General features: G+C 36.5%; 1 protein-coding gene across 1 annotated transcript; it reads right to left on the reverse strand.

Annotated features, from left to right (window-relative positions):
• Positions 1 to 682: 682 nt before the first annotated feature.
• Positions 683 to 1,273, reverse strand: LOC138877528 (uncharacterized). Its single transcript, XM_070157142.1, has 2 exons — positions 1,168 to 1,273; positions 683 to 1,098 (listed from the first exon to the last, which is right to left on the reverse strand). The coding sequence occupies exons 1-2, from the start codon at positions 1,271 to 1,273 to the stop codon at positions 683 to 685; spliced, it is 522 nt and encodes a 173-aa protein (XP_070013243.1).
• Positions 1,274 to 20,992: the final 19,719 nt, after the last annotated feature.

Below are 20,992 nucleotides of genomic sequence, written 5' to 3' on the forward strand. Positions count from 1 at the left end.
TAAGCAGCTTGATACCCCGATAGTTATTGCAATTTTGGATATCACCCTTGTTCTTGTATATAGGAACCATCAGGCTCCATTCCCACTCATCATGCATCCTATTCGTTATAAAAAAGACATTAAATAACATAGTGAGCCACTCCAAGCCTGCCTTGCCCGCACTCTTCCAAAACTCAATCGAGATTTCATCCGGCTCAGATGTTTTGCCCCTGCTCATCTTACGCATAGCTCTCTCAACTTCATCAAGTCTAATCCGCCTACAATACCCAAAGTCACAACGTCTCCTAGAGAGTTCCAAATAACCCAATACAAAGCTCCTATCCCTCTCCTCATTCAAGAGACTATGAAAGTCGGTCTGCCATCTCCGACGGATAAGCCCCTCATCTAACAAAACTCTACCTTCTTCGTCCTTGATGTACTTCACTTGGTCCAAGTCACGCGCCTTTCTTTCTCGTGCCTTGGCTAACTTGAACAACCTCTTATCCGCACCTCGGCCCTCGAGTTCCTTATACAAACAACTAATAGTTGCAGTCTTGGCTGCCGTAACTGCCAGCTTTGCCTCTTTCTTAGCCAATTTATAATTCTCCCTATTTGCCTTCTTCTCCTCCTCATTTACACTTTCCACTAGATTCAGATACTTGACTTTCATGGTTTTCACTTTTCCTTGCAGCGCACCATTCCACTACCAGTCTTCCTTATGACCACCGGAGTAACCTTTTGAGACCCCTAATACCTCTCTCGCAGCTTCCCTAATGCAGTGCGCAGTCGTGGTCCACACAGCGCTTGTGTCCCCACTACTCCTCCAAGCCCCCATAGTCACTAGCTTGACCCCCACCTGTTGCGCTTTAACTTCCATCAAGACTTCCCACTTGATCCTATGTTTGCTATACATCGCCATATTCCTCCTTTTCCTCGTGATCCCAAGGTCCATGACTAGGATCCTATGAAGGGTCAAGAGGTTATCACTCGGGATGACCTTGCAATCCGTGCAAAGACATCTATCAGACTTCCTGCATAGTAAATAATCAATCTGAGTCTCAACCACCAAACTCTGGAAGGCGACCAAGTACTCCTTCTTCTTCGGAAAACTCGAGTTTGCTATCACCAAATCAAACGCTCTAGCAAAGTCCAGCAAAGACGTTCCTCCTCAATTTCTATCTCCAAAACCAAAGCACTCATGCACATCATCATGCCCCGCAGACGTCGCTACAATGTGACCATTGAAATCTCCTCCTATGAAAAGCTTCTCGGTATGTGGGATACCACGCCCCATCTCATCCAAATCCCCCCAGAAATGCCCCTTGACTTCCTCATCCAAGCCTTCTTGGAATCCAAGCAAATGCTCTAACAACTAGCTTAATAGTCATCAGCCTATTATTTACCCTCCTAACCTCCACCACTAGTTCACCGAGGGACCCTCCCTGAATGCTAAAGTTTGAAACTTCCCACATCCCGCGCCTTATCTCTTGCCCACCTAGTCTCTTGTACACAAGCTATGTCAATCTTCCTTTTCTCTAGAATCTTCACTAACTCTACAGATTTTCAAGTCAAAGTTCCTATGTTTCAAAACCCCACTCTCAGCCTAATAGCTCCCTTGGGCCTCTTACCCTTTGTGCGCCGACTCCCCCGAGGACAAGACCTTACCCTACCATCATTCACCAAAGTCACTATAATCTAGGAGTCACGACGCAAGCACTATCCAGAAAACAAATGACAAATATAAAATGAATTACCGAAATATAATCTACCACTAAAGGTCGCAAAATAAGTGAAGAAATAAAATAAAGGAACTAACGGGAACTATAATCTACAAGTAAAGGTCAATAAATAGGTGAAAAAATAAAACAAAGGAAATAAAGAAACTATTCCACAACTACAGGATAGAAAAATAGGTGAAGAAACACAATACAAGAGCTAAAGGGGGGCTATAATCTATAACTAGAGGTCGCAAAAAAATGTGCAAAACTAGAACAGAACTACTAGGGGATATTTGAAATAAAGATTCAAACTGAAGATGTAAACAAGTAGTTAACAATATAAACAAGTAGGCAAAACTATCACTAGTGCAATTAATTTGACAATGCCAAGATAAATACTAACTAAAGATTGAAGAACACAATAGGTAGGCATGGAGATACAATTATGCTAAAATATCAAATTATTGAAATATCAAGACAAGAGAGAAACAATAGAACCAAGATTGCAGCCACTTGAAGTTAACGAAAATCTGGCCGGTGTCGATGGATTGCGACGAACTTCGAATATTTTGTGTTTTCTCTGGAATTTAGACCAACCAAGAAATCTTTTTCTCCAATTTAATACACTTCACCGTAAAATCAAGATTAAGGCCACCACTTATAATGAAGGTGCAGAAGCGAAAATGTTCAATTAACGGAGAAATCGAAGCGAAGAAGCAAAAGAAAACAACGAAAGATGACGGAAGGAACAAGGCGGTGAAGTATTTCGAGAAGGGTAATGCCGACGGTGGTGTTTCCGACCGTAAGACTGTCAAGAAGTTGACGGCGTTAAATTTATTTTGGAATCGTGTTAATGGTGTCAAAATAGCAATAGGGATTCTAAATTATCTATAAAAACGAAAGAAAAATACAAAGAAAAGAAAATTAAGAATTTTTGACACAATAAGATTCAAACTTTGTATAAATAGAAAGAAACGGACATAAAAAGAAACCTTGAAATGGGAGAGTAAAGAAGTTAAAGAACCAAAAAAAAAAATGGGATCTACGTGAGAATTCGAATTCGCATGAATAGGGGATAATTCTAATTGGATTATTATGTTCAATTTAGGTCATAGTTAAAAATAGAAACTTAAGTCTCTACAACACCAACACAACCTAGGTGATGCGCTTATAGCCTCCAATCGTCATCCCATACGTCCTAACGTATATTTCATACATAAATAATCACCATAGAGTTGTTAAAGATGGTAGACATACCTCTTGTAGTGAGGCTCTAGAAAATCCCACTATTAGTTTTCTTGACCAATTTGGGTGTTTGAATGGAAATCTATGGATTTTCAAGATTAATCCTTATTGATATAAGTGTTTAGGAGTAATAATCAACTAAAATACTCCAAAAACATTACCTTGGTTTATGGTCGGTGTCGCGCCCCTTTTTTCTCGCGAAATCGGATTTATGACATTTTGGTTGGGACAACTCTTTCCTTTTGGGAAAGGGGGTTTGCAGTTTTGAAGAGTCGCCACCAAACGATTTAAGGTGCGTTAGGGCACCTATAGGGTTCATTTAAAACTACGTTTGGTAACCAGAGATAGAGTAAGGACTTGAAATTATCCCAATGGGAAGTTGTTAGGACCCCTCAGGATCCACTAGTGTGGTTCCCGACCCAACAATTTTTGTGAATTTGTATAATTAGCAAATAAATAAGTATGACTCAAATAGTAGGGAGATTTAAGTTTAAGAACACAAATGTTTGAAAAGCAATTAATGAAAAGCAAGAGTTTAAAAGAATTATAATCTAAGCACATTTATGAATGTAAAGGGGGGGGGTGTCCTAGGTTTGTTTATAATATGGATCACATCAATGCAATACCCGGTATGACATTCCTTAAAGAGGGGCCACATGTGGTATTAACGCACTGGTCATCATATCCACATCTACCCTTTCCCGCCCCGTGAAAGTAATTAAAGCAAAGGTTGGTCTCAACCCCTATTGCATGCTGTTACCCGTCCATTCCTATCAGTCCTAGAGGAATTTGGGACTCCTATCCTATAAAAGGGGGTTCTAGGCAGACCCTCAGGTTTAAAGGTAAAATACTAGGCGACAAATAAGAACACATAGGACTACATTTAGGGGGAAAACACATAAAATAGAGAGAAGGCTGGGATATACCTTCACATACAGTACACATAAACAGCACGACTCATAGACAGTTAAGGTCTGAATTCAGATTCTAAGCATAGTATCTAAGTGATAACAATAGAAGTAGATTTATTACATGACTCAGAAAAGAAGTCCGAATCAGACTTGCCTACTGATTTTAATACGTTGACAGCTAAACGCTAATCACAAAGACGATTCTGGTTTTTTTTTAAAGTTGATTTCCTAAGGCTTGCCTAGGCGTAAAATAATATGCAACAGTTACTAGAATTATCAAAACAGTTTGGAAATTATTTTACCTAAATCATGTTATTCTAAATATTGCAAAGACATGCAGGATTATGACCAGTTTCACTTAAATCGAGCATGGGACTGTTTTATGATAGTTTAACTAGGTGTAACTGAGCGAGATCCCAAAACAAGGTATCTAACGTGTACATATGAAAAATGCAGAATGATTGCAGAATATGCAGAATTCCCAAAGCATGGTTTCTAAATGACCAAAGAGATATAGCATGGTTTCAAGGTGTGTGGGAGTAACAGTTTCATGTTAATGCTCTTATTTAGCCTAAAGCAGGATTTCTAAGTGGTAAAGTGATGACAAATGAGATGTTGAAACAGTAAACCTAAGAACATGATATCTAATGCATGACATGCTTTGAATGGGTTGATCTTACACATGGATTCTAATGCACACATAGGAAATGTAAACCTAAGACATGGTTTCTACCCATTGATGTTGATATTATGTATAACTACCCTCCCCATTTTAACTGGTCAGCCCCAATACTTATTTACAACAGGTTATTACGGATCAACATTGAAATGAATTATATAAGTAGCAAGGAAAAATAAGAGGTTACACTATAGAGATCCTGATTAGGACTTCCTCCCTAAGTTATGTAATGAATCACCTTAAGTGCTAATATTGTTTCATAACCCTTCTCATATCTGGGTGCGTCAGAGTTCCTAAGGACCTTAAGGGATCCCGGACAGTGCTCATACCCAGATTTCATAGCCAAGACAGAGTAAGTGCAGTGTGGAAAGGCCAGCTTTTGTGTGTCGATGTTCAGAGGGAGCTCAAGGGTCCCAAGGCAAGGCTCACACAGAAAGGGCAAAACTTAGTGGTCTAAGAGTAAGGTGAGAGTGCTTGTCATAGTGTTGAAAAGAACTTGTTGAAGTAGAAATTTCAGGAGTGAAAAAGGTTTTCAGGAATAGACACAGTTTTAGAAAAAATGCTAAGAGTGAAAGCAGTTTTGGAAGCAATTCGGAGAAAACACACAATCACAAAAGACAACTTAGAGTGCTCAGATTCAGAGTCATTTATTACTTGATTCTAAGTGAAGACAAACAGCTTTACAGAAAAGGATCAGGGGGGTTGGAGACATAGAAAGGTCAAATCAGAAACACAGAAAAATGGATGAGAAGAGAATCATATAGACCAGCAAGCACAAAGAACAAGTAGGAACTGATTGTCCTCCAAAACATAAACTACTACCTCAAAGTGTTAATAAGGGAATTGAGCTCGAAATTAGAATAGTAATAGGCAATAAGAAATAGAAACAGGGCAGAAGAGTAGTCATGGTGAGGGAAGGAGTCTATTACACACAATTAGTCATCCCACTTAGTGTTAATCAAGTACATTAGGAGTCTATGATACTAACACGTCATACTAGTTGAGGGAGATAAACAAGAACTCAGGTAGACATGCTGGCCGAGTATCAAACAAGACATGTTGATTACACACTTGAACAAGAGAGAGGGAAAAACTTAAGCATGCTAAATAAAGCAGTAAACAAGAAGAGCAATTAAATACATAAGCCATTAAATTAGTGCAGAAGGAGACATCGATTAACAGACATGGAGCACATAGATTTGAGTTCAGAATTGAACTAGGAACATACCAGTTAAGAAAGCAAAATGCAGAAAGTAAAGCAAGTAGAGTTCTACAGTCTAGCCTTGGCTTTCAGCAGGCTAGACAAGCAGTTAACACAAGTAGCAGAGAGAGAAAAGAGACTTTTATGTGTGTGTGTGTTTTTTTTTAACTGATTGTTCATGTTCTTTGAAGTGAGAATAGAGGAGAGGATATATAGTAGTTGAGAACAGAGTAAAATAACGTAAAGAATCAATTATTCAGTAATTAGGAAAAATTACATAATCAATCATGCACAAAATCAACAAGGTTCTCTTCTAGTAAAGAGGTCGCCAGTTAATGATAAAGAGCATGACACATAATTAAGGAAAGAAAATTAAACACTTAAGTGTTACATCCTTTACCTTCAATGATATTTCTACTTGACTATTAGTCCTTAAAACCATCTTAAGCTTCACGTACTATTGTGAAAAATGTGTTTGTTTCTAGTTTTACTGTTTTGGTATTGCAGTTAAGGGTGTTAATTGGTCGGGTTTGGTAGATCAAAAGATTTGAATTAATAAAAGAAGTCATGAATTAACTTATCAAACTTGGGCTAAAATGTTTTAAGTCCATATGGATTATTATGACTCATAACCAAATCTGTCATACTTTAAGTTGGAACTAGTAATAATTTTCTGTGTTAAAATTGGCAATCTCATGCATCCAAAATTCACTTGCATCTAGATGGTTGGATCAAGATATTTTAGCAATTTAATGTTCTATTGTTCTTCCGACCCCAGTAGGAAAAGTAAATTTAGCGATGCTCGAGGACAAGAATTCAAGCTTAAGAGCTTTCCTAGAAACAAAATGTTCCATCAAGTATCTTAGCATTAGGATATGCCATAGTAAATTCAAATGAGATCGAAGGAATTATGTCTATTAGGAGGTTATAGAGGGTTTAAGACATTATTATTATAATACCCTATAAATTTACAACCATTGATACCATTATATACATGGTGATATGGTATTTATTTTGAGTGGAACATTTATTGTAGAAAAAAAAAAGTTTGAAAAATATAATTTTATATAGTTATTAATATTATTACTTTCGAATATGCTTTAAATTATACAAAAAATACGAAAAAGCTTATGAGATTTTCTTTGTTGTAAAGATAGAAATTATTTTTGTACAAGAAAAGAAGGTTATCTTTTTATCATTTTAAGAAGTAAGCGTACGAAAAATTTTACTCTTTTTATGAGATTAGAATAATTAGAAGTTCAGAAAATATATGTATTTTTACATGGATATTTTAATAAAATAGTAGTGTATGTATTTATTTTGTATGATGCCACATGACTATGATAATAAAATATATTATAGTATAATATATAAATTGTATTAAAAGTGAGTAGTATTTTAAGTAATTTGAGATAATTTTTAATTATGTTGGCATTAATCTACGTGTAAGTAACTACAATGACTAGTCGCAACTTAGTTGACGTCGCTATTACTATATGTCTTGAGTGTTGTGAATAATCTAGCAGAAAATACTTACATTCCATCTGCCCTTTTTTGTTTTCTATAATATACAAAAATTCCTGTCAAAAAATAAATTATTGTACGGACTATAAACCAATCCTTTGGACTCCTGGGAACTATTGTAGCACTTCAAGATTTTTTTTCTTTTAGTCTTAGCTCCTCATGATCGGTTTTCTTACCTTCATAAGTTGTTTATATTTGACCAGACATGTGAGAGTTTAGATTGTCGTAAGTGTTGCAGTGTTGAACATAGAATGGAGTCAATGGACAAAGGAGATTAGAAAATATTTTAAGAATGTAGCAATTTTGGTGGGATTTAATGGAATTACCGAGACAAGAGGAAAGTGAGAACATTTAATGGAAGTATCTCTGAGAGTTCACCTAGATGTCCTTGTACCAAATCACAACACACAAGGTAGGTGTCATTCTAAAGTGATAATTGAAAAAAATTACAAAAATAAAGGCTCAATGCATTTCATTAGCTGATATTCATTTACAAGAGCCTATACCAAGTTCATTAAAGAGGTCTACCTAAACATTAGGCAAATCTGGATTGTTATTGTCAAGTCATAGTTTGAGAATTGAATACAACGTCTAAACTGTAAACCTCATTGGAAAAGAATATGAGGAGCTAAAGATTAATATCCAACTGTAAGTCTATGATCAATTGTTACAGTGCAGTCTTTCTGAAAGATAATAACAACGGGATTTTGCAATTCTAAGGGAGTACGGTGCAATTCTTCTCAAAAATATCATACAGATTTTTCCCTTATTCAGGTATGTTAAGGATATCCCTTTTTTTCTTTTAGCATGATCCAAGTAACGATACTTAAACGTAATGATATTCCATAAGTTTTTCTACTCTTAGCAGTTAAGGATGTCTATATTATTCATTCCCGTAAAGTGATATTCAAGCATGTCTATGTATGTATCAAGTTCCCTATTGAGGTATTAGATAAAGATGTTAATGTTCATAATATAGTAATACATGTATCTTCATGCATATGCATTTACCACCGAGCTACGGCCGGTCGGGCAGTCATGTGTTTACCACCGTGCTACGGTCGGTTGGGCAGTTACATATTTACCACCGAGCTACGGCCGGTTGGGAAGTTACATATTCACTACCGAGCTACGGCCGGTTGGGCAGTTACACATTTATCACCGTGCTACGGCCAGTTGGGCAGTTGTACATTTACCACCGTGCTACGGCCAGTCGGGCAGTTACCACCGGCTGGGAAGATATATATCATTATTTACCACCGGTTGGGTAGTCATGCATTTACCACCGTGCGACGGCCGGTCGGGTAGTTACCACTGATCAGTTGGGCAGTCATGCATCATACGATATGGATAATAGAAATAGTCTCAAAGAGAAACATTATATATGTAAGTATGATAAGTATGCATAGATGGTGGCACATCAGAGATTCAGGTTGATTCTTATATGTCGTAAATTAATGTTGACTTATTGTTACGTTTCAGTTCTGCCTTACATACTCAGTACATTATTCGTACTGACATCCTTTTGTTAGGGAAGCTGTATTCATGCCTGCAGGTATAGATAATCAGTTTGACGAGCCCTCGTAGTAGATGAGATTGGCATTCAGGGAAGGATCGGTAAGACTCCACCTCATTCGGAGAGCAGCCGAGTCCATGAGTCATCGTGTCAGAGTTTTGCTACAGACTTATGGATAGGCCGGTATCCTATCTCATTTGATGTCAAATAATCTATGAGGCTTTGTAGACCGGGGTTCATTTTGTAAAGTATTTCAAAGGCCTTGACGGCCCATATGTATTCATGTTTTAAGAGAAATAGTTTAGTGATACAGTCTTTTTCCACTTACAAGTTATACATCACGAGTTGTGGCCATGTTGGCCCATGATAGTTACAAAGAAGAAAAAAAGTTGCAGAGTGGTTAGCTCGGGCCAGTGCGACACCGGGTGCCAGCCACGCTTACCCAGGTTTGGGGCGTGAGAAAGTGGTATCAGAGCGGGTTGTGTCCTAGGGAGTCTACAAAACCGTGCCTAATAGAGTCTCACTTATGTGTGTGTTGCGCGCCACTTTTATAATTGAGAGGCTATAGGGCATTTAGGAAATGTTACACTTCTTTTGTTTCCATATCGTGCCATAGAGCTAAGTCATAAGAAGTGTGTATAAAGTTTCCACCAAATTTTGTATGCACTAGAGGTGCTATCACAATAGAGCTTTAATGCGTAGATTTAATTTCTACTTATATGGAAGGGAAGTTATGAAAGAAACAGAAGATATGATGCAAGATTAAAAGGTAAGTAAGGTAAATGTGAAGAAGATACGAGATACTCAGGTACAAAAGGTTGTGAATAGTCCAGAGCTCAGATAGAGGTTGGGTTTTTATTTAGTATACAGAGGAGTCCCTAGGGAAAGTGTTGAAAATCTCAAGGAGTTAACATTCGAGGACGAATGTTTCTAAAGGAGGAAGGATGTTACATCCTGTACCTTCAATGATATTTCTGCTTAACTATTAGTTCTTAAAACCATCTTAAGCTTTACGTATTATTGTGAAAATTGTGTTTGTTTCTAGTTTTACTGTTTTGGTATTGCAGTTAAGGGTGTTAATTGGTCGGGTTTGGTATATCAAAAGATTTGAATTAATAAAAGAAGTCATGAATTAATTTATCAAACTTGGGCTAAAATGTTTTAAGTCCATATGAATAATTACGACTCATAATCAAATCTGTCATACTTTAAGTTTGGACTAGTAATAATTTTCTGTGTTAAAATTGGCTATCTCATGCATCCAAAATTCACTTGCATCTAGATGGTCGGATCAATATATTTGAGCAATTTAATGTTCTATTGTTCTTCAGGCCCTGGTGGGAAAAGTAAATTTAGCGATGCTGAGGACAAGAATTCAAGCTTAAGAGCTTTTCTAGAAACAAAATGTTGCATCATGTACCTTAGCATTAGGATGTGCCGTAGTAAATCCACATAAGTTCGAAGGAATTATGTCTATTAGGAGGTTATAGAGGGTTTAAGACATTATTATTATGAGACCCTGTAAGTTTATAACCATTGATACCATTAGATACATGTTGATATGGTATTTATTTTGAGTGGAACATTTATTGTAGAAAAAAAAAATTGAAAAATATGATTATATATAGTTATTAATATTACTACTTTCGAATATGCTTTAAATTATACAAAAAATACGAAAATACTTATGAGATTTTCATTATTGTAAAGATAGAAATTATTTTTGCACAAGAAAAGTAGGTTATCATTTTGTCATTTTAAGAATTAAGCGTACCGAAATTCTTACTCTTTATATGAGATTAGAATAGTTAGAAGTTGAAAAAATATATGTATTTTTACATGGATATTTTAATGAAATAGTAGTGTATGTATTTATTTTGTATGGTACGACATGTCCATGATAGTAAAATATATTATAGTATAATATATAAATTGTATTAAAATTGAGTAGTATTTTAAGTAATTTGAGATAATTTTTAATTGTGTTGGCATTAATCTACGTGTGTAAGTAACTAGAATGACTAGTCGCTACTTAGTTGACGTCGCTATTACTCTCTGTCTTGAGTGTTGTGAATAATCTAGCAGAAAATACTTACATTCCATCTGCCCTTTTTTGTTTTCTATGATATCCAAAAAGTCCTGTCAAAAAATAAATTATTGTACGGAGTATAAACCAATCCTTTTGGACTCCTGGGAACCATTGTAGCACTTCAAGATGCTTTTTCATTTTAGTCTTAGCTCCTCATGATCGGTTTTCTTACCTTCATAAGTTGTTTATATTTGACCAGACATGTGAGAGTTTAGATTGTCGTAAGTGTTGCAGGGTTGAACATAGAATGAAGTCAATGGACAAAGGAGATTAGAAAACATTTTAAGAATGTAGCAATTTTGGTGGGATTTAATGGAATTACCGAGACAAGAGGAAAGTGAGAACATTTGATGGAAGTATCTGTGAGAGTTCACCTAGATGTCCTTGTACCAAATCACAACACACAAGGTAGGTGTCATTCTAAAGTAATAATTGAAAAATAACAAAAAAAAGCTCAATGCATTTCATTAGCTGATATTCATTTACAAGAGCCTATACCAAGTTCATTAAAGAGGTCTACCTAAACATTAGGCAAATCTGGATTGTTATTGTCAAGTCATAGTTTGAGAATTGAATACAACGTCTAAACTGTAAACCTCATTGGAAAAGAATATGAGGAGCTAAAGATTAATATCCAACTGTATAAGTCTATGATCAATTGTTACAGTGCAGTCTTTCTCAAAGATAATAACAACAAGATTTTGCAATTCTAAGGGAGTACGGTGCGATCCTTCTCAAAAATATCATACGGATTTTTCCCTTATCCAGGTATGTTAAGGTTATCCCTACTTTTCTTTTGGCATGATCCAAGTAACGATACGTAAACGTAATGATATTCCATAAGTTTTTCTACTCTTAGCAATTAAGGATGTCTATGTTATTCATTCCCGTAAAGTGATATTCAAGCATGTCTAAGTATGTATCTAGTTCCCTATTGAGGTATTAGATAAAGATGCTAATGTTCATAATATAGTAATACATGTATCTTCATGCATATGCATTTACCACCGAGCTACGGCCGGTCGGGCAGTCATGTGTTTGCCACCGCGCTAAGGTCGGTTGGGCAGTTACACATTTACCACCGAGCTACGGCCGGTTGGGAAGTTACATATTCACTACCGAGCTACGGCCGGTTGGGCAGTTACACATTTATCACCGTGCTACGGCCGGTTGGGCAGTTGTACATTTACCACCGTGCTACGGCCGGTCGGGCAGTTACCACCGGTTGGGAAGATATATATCATTATTTACTATCGGTTGGGCAGTCATGCATTTACCACCGTGCGACGGCCGGTCGGGCAGTTACCACTGATCAGTTGGGCAGTCATGCATCATACGATATGGATAATAGAAATAGTCTCAAAGAGAAACAATATATATGTAAGTATGATAAGTATGCAAAGATGGTGGCACTTCGGAGATTCAGGTTGATTCTTATATGTCTTTAATTAATGTTGACTTATTGTTATATTTCAGTTCTGCCTTACATACTCAGTACATTATTCGTACCGACATCCTTTTGTTGGGGAAGCTGTATTCATGACTGCAGGTATAGATAATCAGTTTGACGAGCCCTCATAGTAGATGAGATTGGCATTCAGAGAAGGATTGATAAGACTCTACCTCATTCGGAGAGCAACCGATTCCATGAGTCATCGTGTCAGAGTTTTGCAACAGACTTATGGATAGGCCGGTATCCTATCCCATTTGATGTCAAATAATCTTAGAAGCTTTGTAGACAGGGGTTTTCAAAGGCCTTGACAGCCCAAATGTATTCATGTTTTAAGAGAAATGGTTTATTGATACATTATTTTTCCACTTACAAGTTATACATCACGAGTTGTGGCCATGTTGACCCATGATAGTTACAAAGAAGAAAAAAAGTTGCAGAGTGATTAGCTCGGGCCTGTGCGACATCGGGTGCCAGCCACACTTACGCAGGTTTGGGGCGTGACAAAGTGGTATCAGAGCGGGTCGTGTCCTAGGGAGTCTACAAAGCCGTGCCTAGTAGAGTCTCAATTATGTGTGAGTTGCACGCCACATTTATAATTGAGAGGCTATAGGGCATTTAGGAAATGTTACACTTCTTTTGTTTCCATATCGTGCCATAGAGCTAAGTCATAAGAAGTGTGTATAAAGTTTCCACCAAATTTTGTATGCACTAGAGGTACTATCACAATAGAGCTTTAATGCGTAGATGTAATTTCTACTTATGTGGAAGGGTAGTTATGAAAGAAACAGAAGATATGATGCAAGATTGAAAAGTAAGTAAGGTAAATGTGAAGAAGATACGAGATACTCAGGTACAAAAGGTTGTGAATAGTCCAGAACTCAGATAGAGGTTGGGTTTTTATTTAGTATACAGAGGAGACCATAGCGAAAGTTTTGAAATCTCAAGGAGTTAACATTCGAGAACGAATGTTTCTAAAGGAGGAAGGATGTTACATCCTGTACCTTCAATGATATTTTTGCTTAACTATTAGTTCTTAAAACCATCTTAAGATTCACGTACTATTGTGAAAAATGTGTTTGTTTCTAGTTTTACTGTTTTGGTATTGCAGTTAAGGGTGTTAATTGGTCAGGTTTGGTAGATCAAAAGATTTGAATTAATAAAAGAAGTCATGAATTAATTTATCAAACTTGGGCTAAAATGTTTCAAGTCCATATGGATAATTACGACTCATAACCAAATCTGTCATACTTTAAGTTTGGACTAGTAATAATTTTGTGTGTTAAAATTGGCAATCTCATGCATCCAAAATTCACTTGCATCTAGATGGTTGGATCAAGATATTTGAGCAATTTAATGTTCTATTGTTCTTCAGGCCCTGGTAGGAAAAGTAAATTTAGCGATGCTGAGGACAAGAATTCAAGCTTAAGAGCTTTCCTAGAAACAAAATGTTACATCATGTAACTTGGCATTAGGATGTGCCGTAGTAAATCCACATAAGTTCGAAGGAATTATGTCTATTAGGAGGTTATAGAGGGTTTAAGACATTATTATTATGAGACCCTATAAGTTTACAACTATTGATACCATTAGATACATGTTGATATGGTATTTATTTTGAGTGAAACATTTATTGTAGAAAAAAAAAGTTTGAAAAATATGATTTTATATAGTTATTAATATTACTATCTTCGAATATGCTTTAAATTATACAAAAAATACGAAAAAGCTTATGAGATTATCTTTATTGTAAAGATAGAAATTATTTTTGCACAAGAAAGGAAGGTTATCATTTTATCATTTTAAGAATTAAGCGTACGGAAATTTTTACTCTTTTTATGAGATTAGAATAATTAGAAGTTGAGAAAATATATGTATTTTTACATGGATATTTTAATGAAATAATAATATATGTATTTATTTTGTATGTTACTATATGACCGTGATAGTAAAATATATTATAGTATAATATATAAAGTGTATTAAAAGTGAATAATATTTTAAATAATTTGAGATAATTTTTAATTGTGTGGGCATTAATCTACGTGTAAGTAACTGGAATGACTAGTCACTACTTAGTTCACGTGGCTATTACGCTATGTCTTGAGTGTTGTGAATAATCTAGCAGAAAATACTCATATTCCATCTGCCCTTTTTTGTTTTCTATGATATCCAAAAAGTTCTGTCAAAAAATAAATTATTGTACGGAGTATAAACCAATCCTTTTGGACTCCTGGGAACTATTGTAGCACTTCAAAATGCTTTTTCCTTTTAGTCTCAGCTCCTCATGATCGGTTTTCTTACCTTCATAAGTTGTTTATATTTGACCAGACATGTGAGAGTTTAGATTGTCGTAAGATGTTGCAGGGTTAAACATAGAATGGAGTCAATGGACAAAGGAGATTAGAAAACATTTTAAGAATGTAGCAATTTTGGTAGGATTTAATGGAATTACCGAGACAAGAGGAAAGTGAGAACATTTAATGGAAGTATCTCTGAGAGTTCACCTAGATGTCCTTGTACCAAATCACAACACACAAGGTAGGTGTCATTCTAAAGTAATAATTGAAAAACAACAAAATAAAGCTAATTGCATTTCATTAGCTGATATTCATTTACAAGAGCCTATACCAAGTTCATTAAAGGGGTCTACCTAAACATCAGGCAAATCTGGGTTGTTATTGTCAAGTCATAGTTTGAGAATTGAATACAACGTCTAAACTGTAAACCTCATTGGAAAAGAATATGAGGAGCGGAAGACTAATATCCAACTATAAGTCTATGATCAATTGTTACAGTCCAGCCTTTCTCAAAGATAATAACAACGGGATTTTGCAATTTTAAGGGAGTACGGTGCAATCCTTATCAAAAATATCATACGGATTTTTCCCTAATCCATGTATGTTAAGGTTATCCCTACTTTTCTTTTGGCATGATCCAAGTAACGATACGTAAACGTAATGATATTCCATAAGTTTTTCTACTCTTAGCAATTAAGGATGTCTATGTTATTCATTCCCGTAAAGTGATATTCAAGCATGTCTAAGTATGTATCTAGTTCCCTATTCAGGTATTAGATAAAGATGCTAATGTTTATAATGTAGTAATACATGTATCTTCATGCATATGCATTTACCACCCATCTACGACCGGTAGGGCAGTCATGTATTTAGCACCGTGCTACGGCTGGTTGGGCAGTTACACATTTACCACCGAGCTACGGTCGGTTGGGCAGTTACACATTTACCACCGTGCTATGGCCGGTTGGGCAGTTATACATTTACCACCGTGCTACGGACGGTCGGGCAATTACCACCGATTGGGAAGATATATATCATTATTTACCACCGGTTGGGCAGTCATTCATTTACCACCGTGCGACGGCCGGTCGGGCAGTTACCACTGATCAGTTGGGCAGTCATGCATCATACGATATGGATAATAGAAATAGTCTCAAAGAGAAACATTATATATGTAAGTATGATAAGTATGCATGGATGGTGGCACTTCAGAGATTCAGGTTGATTCTTATATATCTTTAATTAATGTTGACTTATTGTTATGTTTCAGTTCTGCCTTACATACTCAGTACATTATTCGTACTGACGTCCTTTGTTGGGGTCGCTGCATTCAGGCCTGCAGGTATAGATAATCAATTTGACGAGCCCTCATAGTAGATGAGATTGGCATTCAGGGAAGGATCGGTCAGACTCCACCTCATTCAGAGAGCAACCGAGTCCATGAGTCATCGTGTCAGAGCTTTTCTACAGACCTATGGTTAGGCCGTACCTTGTCCCATTTGATGTCAAATAATTTTAGAGGCTTTGTAGACAGGGGTTCATTTTGTACAATATGTCCGAAGCCTTGACGGTCCATATGTATTCATGTTTTAAGACAAATGGTTTAGTGATACAGTGTTTTTCCACTTACAAGTTATACATCATGCGTTGTGGTCATTTGGCCCATGATAGTTACAATGAAGAAATAAAGTTGCAGAGTGGTTCGCTCGGGCCATTGCAACATCGGGTGCCAGCCACGCCTCCCCAGGTTTGGGGCGTGACATTAAGTACGGGGCGGGTAATTAAGGGTAAATGAACAACAGTTCAATTAAAGGAACAATCAATAAGAATCAGCAAGTACCACATTTAATCGTAAATAAGGCAAGAAATAATCAAAGGTCGTAGAAATAGGAAAATAACCGGAAATTAGTATATAGGTATTACCATAGCAAATCAGTGAATATGGATTAAAAATAGTACTAATTTAGGGAAAATGATATAGGTTTTTCATGAATAAGCAAATAAGCCAAGTATAAAAGGAAAGAATCGAATTTGAAACACTAATAGAAGCATACTAGGGTAAAATCACAAGATATTCTAATTAAATGAAGAAGTAATCATGCAAATTAAAGCATAGAACATTGGCATGTATCAAATAACACGAACAAGTGCAGAATCCAAACAAAGTGTTAAAAAAATTGGGGGTTTTAGCATAGGCTAGTTAGGGTTAAGGAAGAACTCAACAAAATCAATTAACACATAAACACATGGGACTAGACACTTAAAACCAGGAAATGCTTTGAATAAAAAGATTTTCAAAAACCCTAGTTTAGAAAAGAGCGACTAAAATCGAAATAGTTAGTTAAAACAGGAGATTTTTAAAGGAAAACACTTAATAATACTCGAATCACCTCAGATCTATAAAGATCTGAGAAGAATCAAATAGTAGTGAATCTAAGGTTTTCGGAAAAATGTAGAGATAAAGAAAATCGGTTAAAACTCATGGATTCAAACGAAAAACAAGAGGAAATCCTTTCTTACAAACAAAAATGGACGGAGACAGGCCAATGAACGAGTTTCAAACCGGAACAGGTTGGCTTTCCTTGAGATCTTGTCAAGGACTCATGAAGTCGAAGAGCCATGGAGTATAGGAGACCAGAGGTGGTCGGAGAAGGCACAAGAACACCATAGGAAGGAGGTTCTCGCCGGTAATGGTGATTAGGGTTAGGTTGAGTTGAGAGAGAATTTGGGAGAGGATTCAGAGGCGGTGCAAATGAGAGAATGGGGGTAGGGTTTGGGGGGTCGTTTGATTAAAAAAAGAAAGGACTAACGTGGACCGTTGATCTTAGAGATCAACGACCACGATTAGAAGAGGTTCTGGGTCGGGGTGGGTTAGATAGGAAATTTGCCTGGGGTTTTAATTTGAATTGGCTAGAATTAAAAAATAGAATTGGCTATTTGTTAAATACCCAATTAAAATTAGATAAATAATTAATAAAAATAGATAATAATTTGATAAAATGAAATTAAAGCTAAATAGGCAAAATTAAGGTAATTCTCTAATATTTAAAATATAGAATGACTGATTACTGAATAAAATAGCATAAAGTGTAAAATTAGGCTATAATTGTAAAATTATTGTAATTATAGCCAAATAATTCCAAATTGTATAATTTGTGAAATAATTAAATCCTAATAGGATTAAAAATGATATATTGAGCTAAGAAATACTTTGAAATCACTTGTAATGCAATTCATGAATAATTATTGAATATAAAGTACATAATAAATTAGAAAATAAATTAATAATAATATGATAAATTATGGAAAAATACCATTTATTATAAAAAGTGATTTTCAAGGTATATATGAAAATTTAAAAATAGTTTGAGGAAAAATTGGGTATCAACAGTCGGGAAGTATAGGACGGATTCCCCTCGATAGAGCAAGCCCTAGCTCAAAAAAATGACTTAGCTAGTCTCACAACCCGGTCTTAGGGGTATTTATAGGGCCCCTACAGCGGGGCCACACACTTCGGCAAGTGACCGCGCATCTGGCCGCACACACAAGGGAGAAACCCCCTTATATGCGTGGTCGCGCATCTGGGAGTGCATATGGCACATGTCTTGTAAAAATTGCCATAACTTTTTGTAGAAATATCCAAATGACAAACGGTTTGATGCGTTGGAAACTAGAATCAAAGTTATTTAATTGTATATGTATATCACCACCTAACTCTTTAGATTTTGGGAGTGGCATTCGTTTGAATTCGGGTCTTGTGCTAATTGAGAAATCCTTAGTATGTTCCAACACATCTTAGTATGTTCTTGCCATTCACAAAACTCCTTAGTATGTTCCAACACATCTTAAACATAAATCTTCATTTTAAAATGTTGTGGTTATATCCCATAGGTCTCCTTTAATACTCGAATATGTTATCCTCAAATACCGCTGGCGAACTTTAAAATCTTAAATCATTAGGAAATTTTATCGGGGCCTTACATTCTCTCCCGCTCTGGATCATTCGTCCTTGAATGAGGGTTAAAGTTTGCCATATTCACCCAATGTGACTTAAATCTTTATCCACACACCAAAAGCTCCAAAATTTGGCTAACTCCCCAAATTTTTAGAAATTTCGGCAGAGTTTCCCTTGTAATAGGCCTATCCACCTGCCAGAAAATCACCAAAACTACTTTAACAACACATACACAACTTTACAAAGCATCACAATATATATTAGCGGCACTAATCTCAACATTACATGCACTACATTATTAGAAGTGGTTCCTTGACATGAACTGCACCCTTTTAATCATAACACATAGAAAGTACCTTTTGAACTACAACCATTTTGATCTACAAACAAGTGAGAATATTTCCTTTCCACAACACACTCGGCCTTTGTGGCGATCTCCTCGACTCAGTAACTCAGCCATAGTACTTTGACGGAGGCAATCCCAACTTTCAGACTTATCTAATAAGGATGGCAATTAGGTACCTCTCACAAGCCGATTATCCATTAACCTTGCCTTATATAGCTTCCACCTGAACAATAGACAAAAGATCTTCCAACTACCCTCTTTGATGAAGACACATGAAGCATCGGGTGCGCGGAAGACAATAATGGAGAAACATCATACTCCTAGTTTGGCTTATTTCTTTCAAGATTCCACAAGGCCCAATGTGCACTACACCTACTTTACCTTTATTAACATTTCACATAATGTCTTGATGGAGAAAATCTTGAGAATAATCTGCTCACTTCCTACAACTCCAAATCTCTATGTCGGATGCCCAAACTAAACCCTTGGAGGCTTTCAACCATTATTCTATGATGTGCTAGAATGAATATGGACAGAGAGTTCTGACCCAATATGTTTGACCATGGGATGATGCTTCTTCTTTGACATTTTTAAACCCTCAACCCCCATAGGTTTACTATAAATAGGAACAACAAGGTTTGAGATTGGGCTAGAATTATTTAAGAATCCATCAATGTGCTGAGTAGGGGAATTTCAGGAGGTTACATACTAAGAGACATGAGGGTTACTACCAATAGCATTGACATGGTTAATCATTGTGATGACATCATCGATTAGACAAATGGGACATAGAGTTAACTAGTACACATTGATAATGCGGGAACCATGTTCATAATCTCGAGGTGCAGAAGAAATGAGTCATTTTAGACATGTGACACATAGGAGGCATGATCGGAGAATAAAGACACTAGTATCAGTTATCCTTGGAAGACTATGAGTTATGAAAGAAATAGTAACAATTGTTTCATTCTATATATGCCTTGTTCGACAATAGTAAGCCTCAAGGAGAAATAGCCAAGTACGTGACACCAGTCGTCTCTTGGAGTGTAGGGAAAATCAGTTTAACTCGAAATGAGAATACTCAGGCACCCTGAACGTGATATGGGTGCCAAAATACATGAAATTGTGTTATGATCTTAACATTTGTATACGGCCAAAATTGGGGAGTTCGATTTTGCAGCCACCATGCCGCTCCATGCCCAACCTCCAAGAGTCCAAAGCAGAGCGTGATGCATGACCCCAGAGTGTGTCCCTCGAGGGAGCACATCGAAGGCTTACTATGATCGATCTCAGAGTAGTACAATCGATGATCGTCATGGATAGGCGGGAGAACTCCCAAATATACGTGGTTGGAGCTGACCAAGTCTGCAAGAATAGTACAAATCCATACTAAGCCATTATACAACAGTAGCAATAGAATTTCCTAGTCATTATCCGACATATACTATGTTGGATTCCCCCTCCTATATAAAGGGTACCCAAACATTCTTGTAGGGGGACTTTTTACTAGACAATACAACATCGAATATAATAGAACATTCTCTACTCTTTGCTTAAATAATTGTTCTACACATTTATTGCTTATTCTTTCATTGTTCATTTATTGTTCTTCATTTATTGCTCATTATTAACTGCAAAGGCCATCTTTGAGGCCCTCATTACCATTGATTCTTCATCAATTATTCATTGCTATTAGCCGCGCTAGATCTTGAGGCCCCGCTCTAGCCAGCTCGAGGCCCAGCCTTGTGACCCTATTGATTTGCATTTCTTATTTTCAATAAATCACGTATTTTTAGAACCACAAAATTAAATAATTGTAAATGCCATTTTCAAGGTAAACAGTTTTGCGCCCACTGTGGGGCTAAAAATAATAGTGATTGTTTTGGTGCTAGTTTTCTTATAACACACGTTATTCTTCACAATTTTTCTTGTTGAAGATTCGTTGATTTCAGGCTTGATCATGTCTAGCACACAAAATGCACCTCTTCACGATAGTGAGGGACTTGGAGAAAACAACGACATAGGGCTCAATGTGCCACCTGTAAAACCTGAGGGGGTGCCAAACATGGAGCCAATTGA

Source organism: Nicotiana sylvestris, chromosome 9 (genome assembly GCF_000393655.2).
Source record: "Nicotiana sylvestris chromosome 9, ASM39365v2, whole genome shotgun sequence".
NCBI classification, from domain to species: domain Eukaryota; kingdom Viridiplantae; phylum Streptophyta; class Magnoliopsida; order Solanales; family Solanaceae; genus Nicotiana; species Nicotiana sylvestris.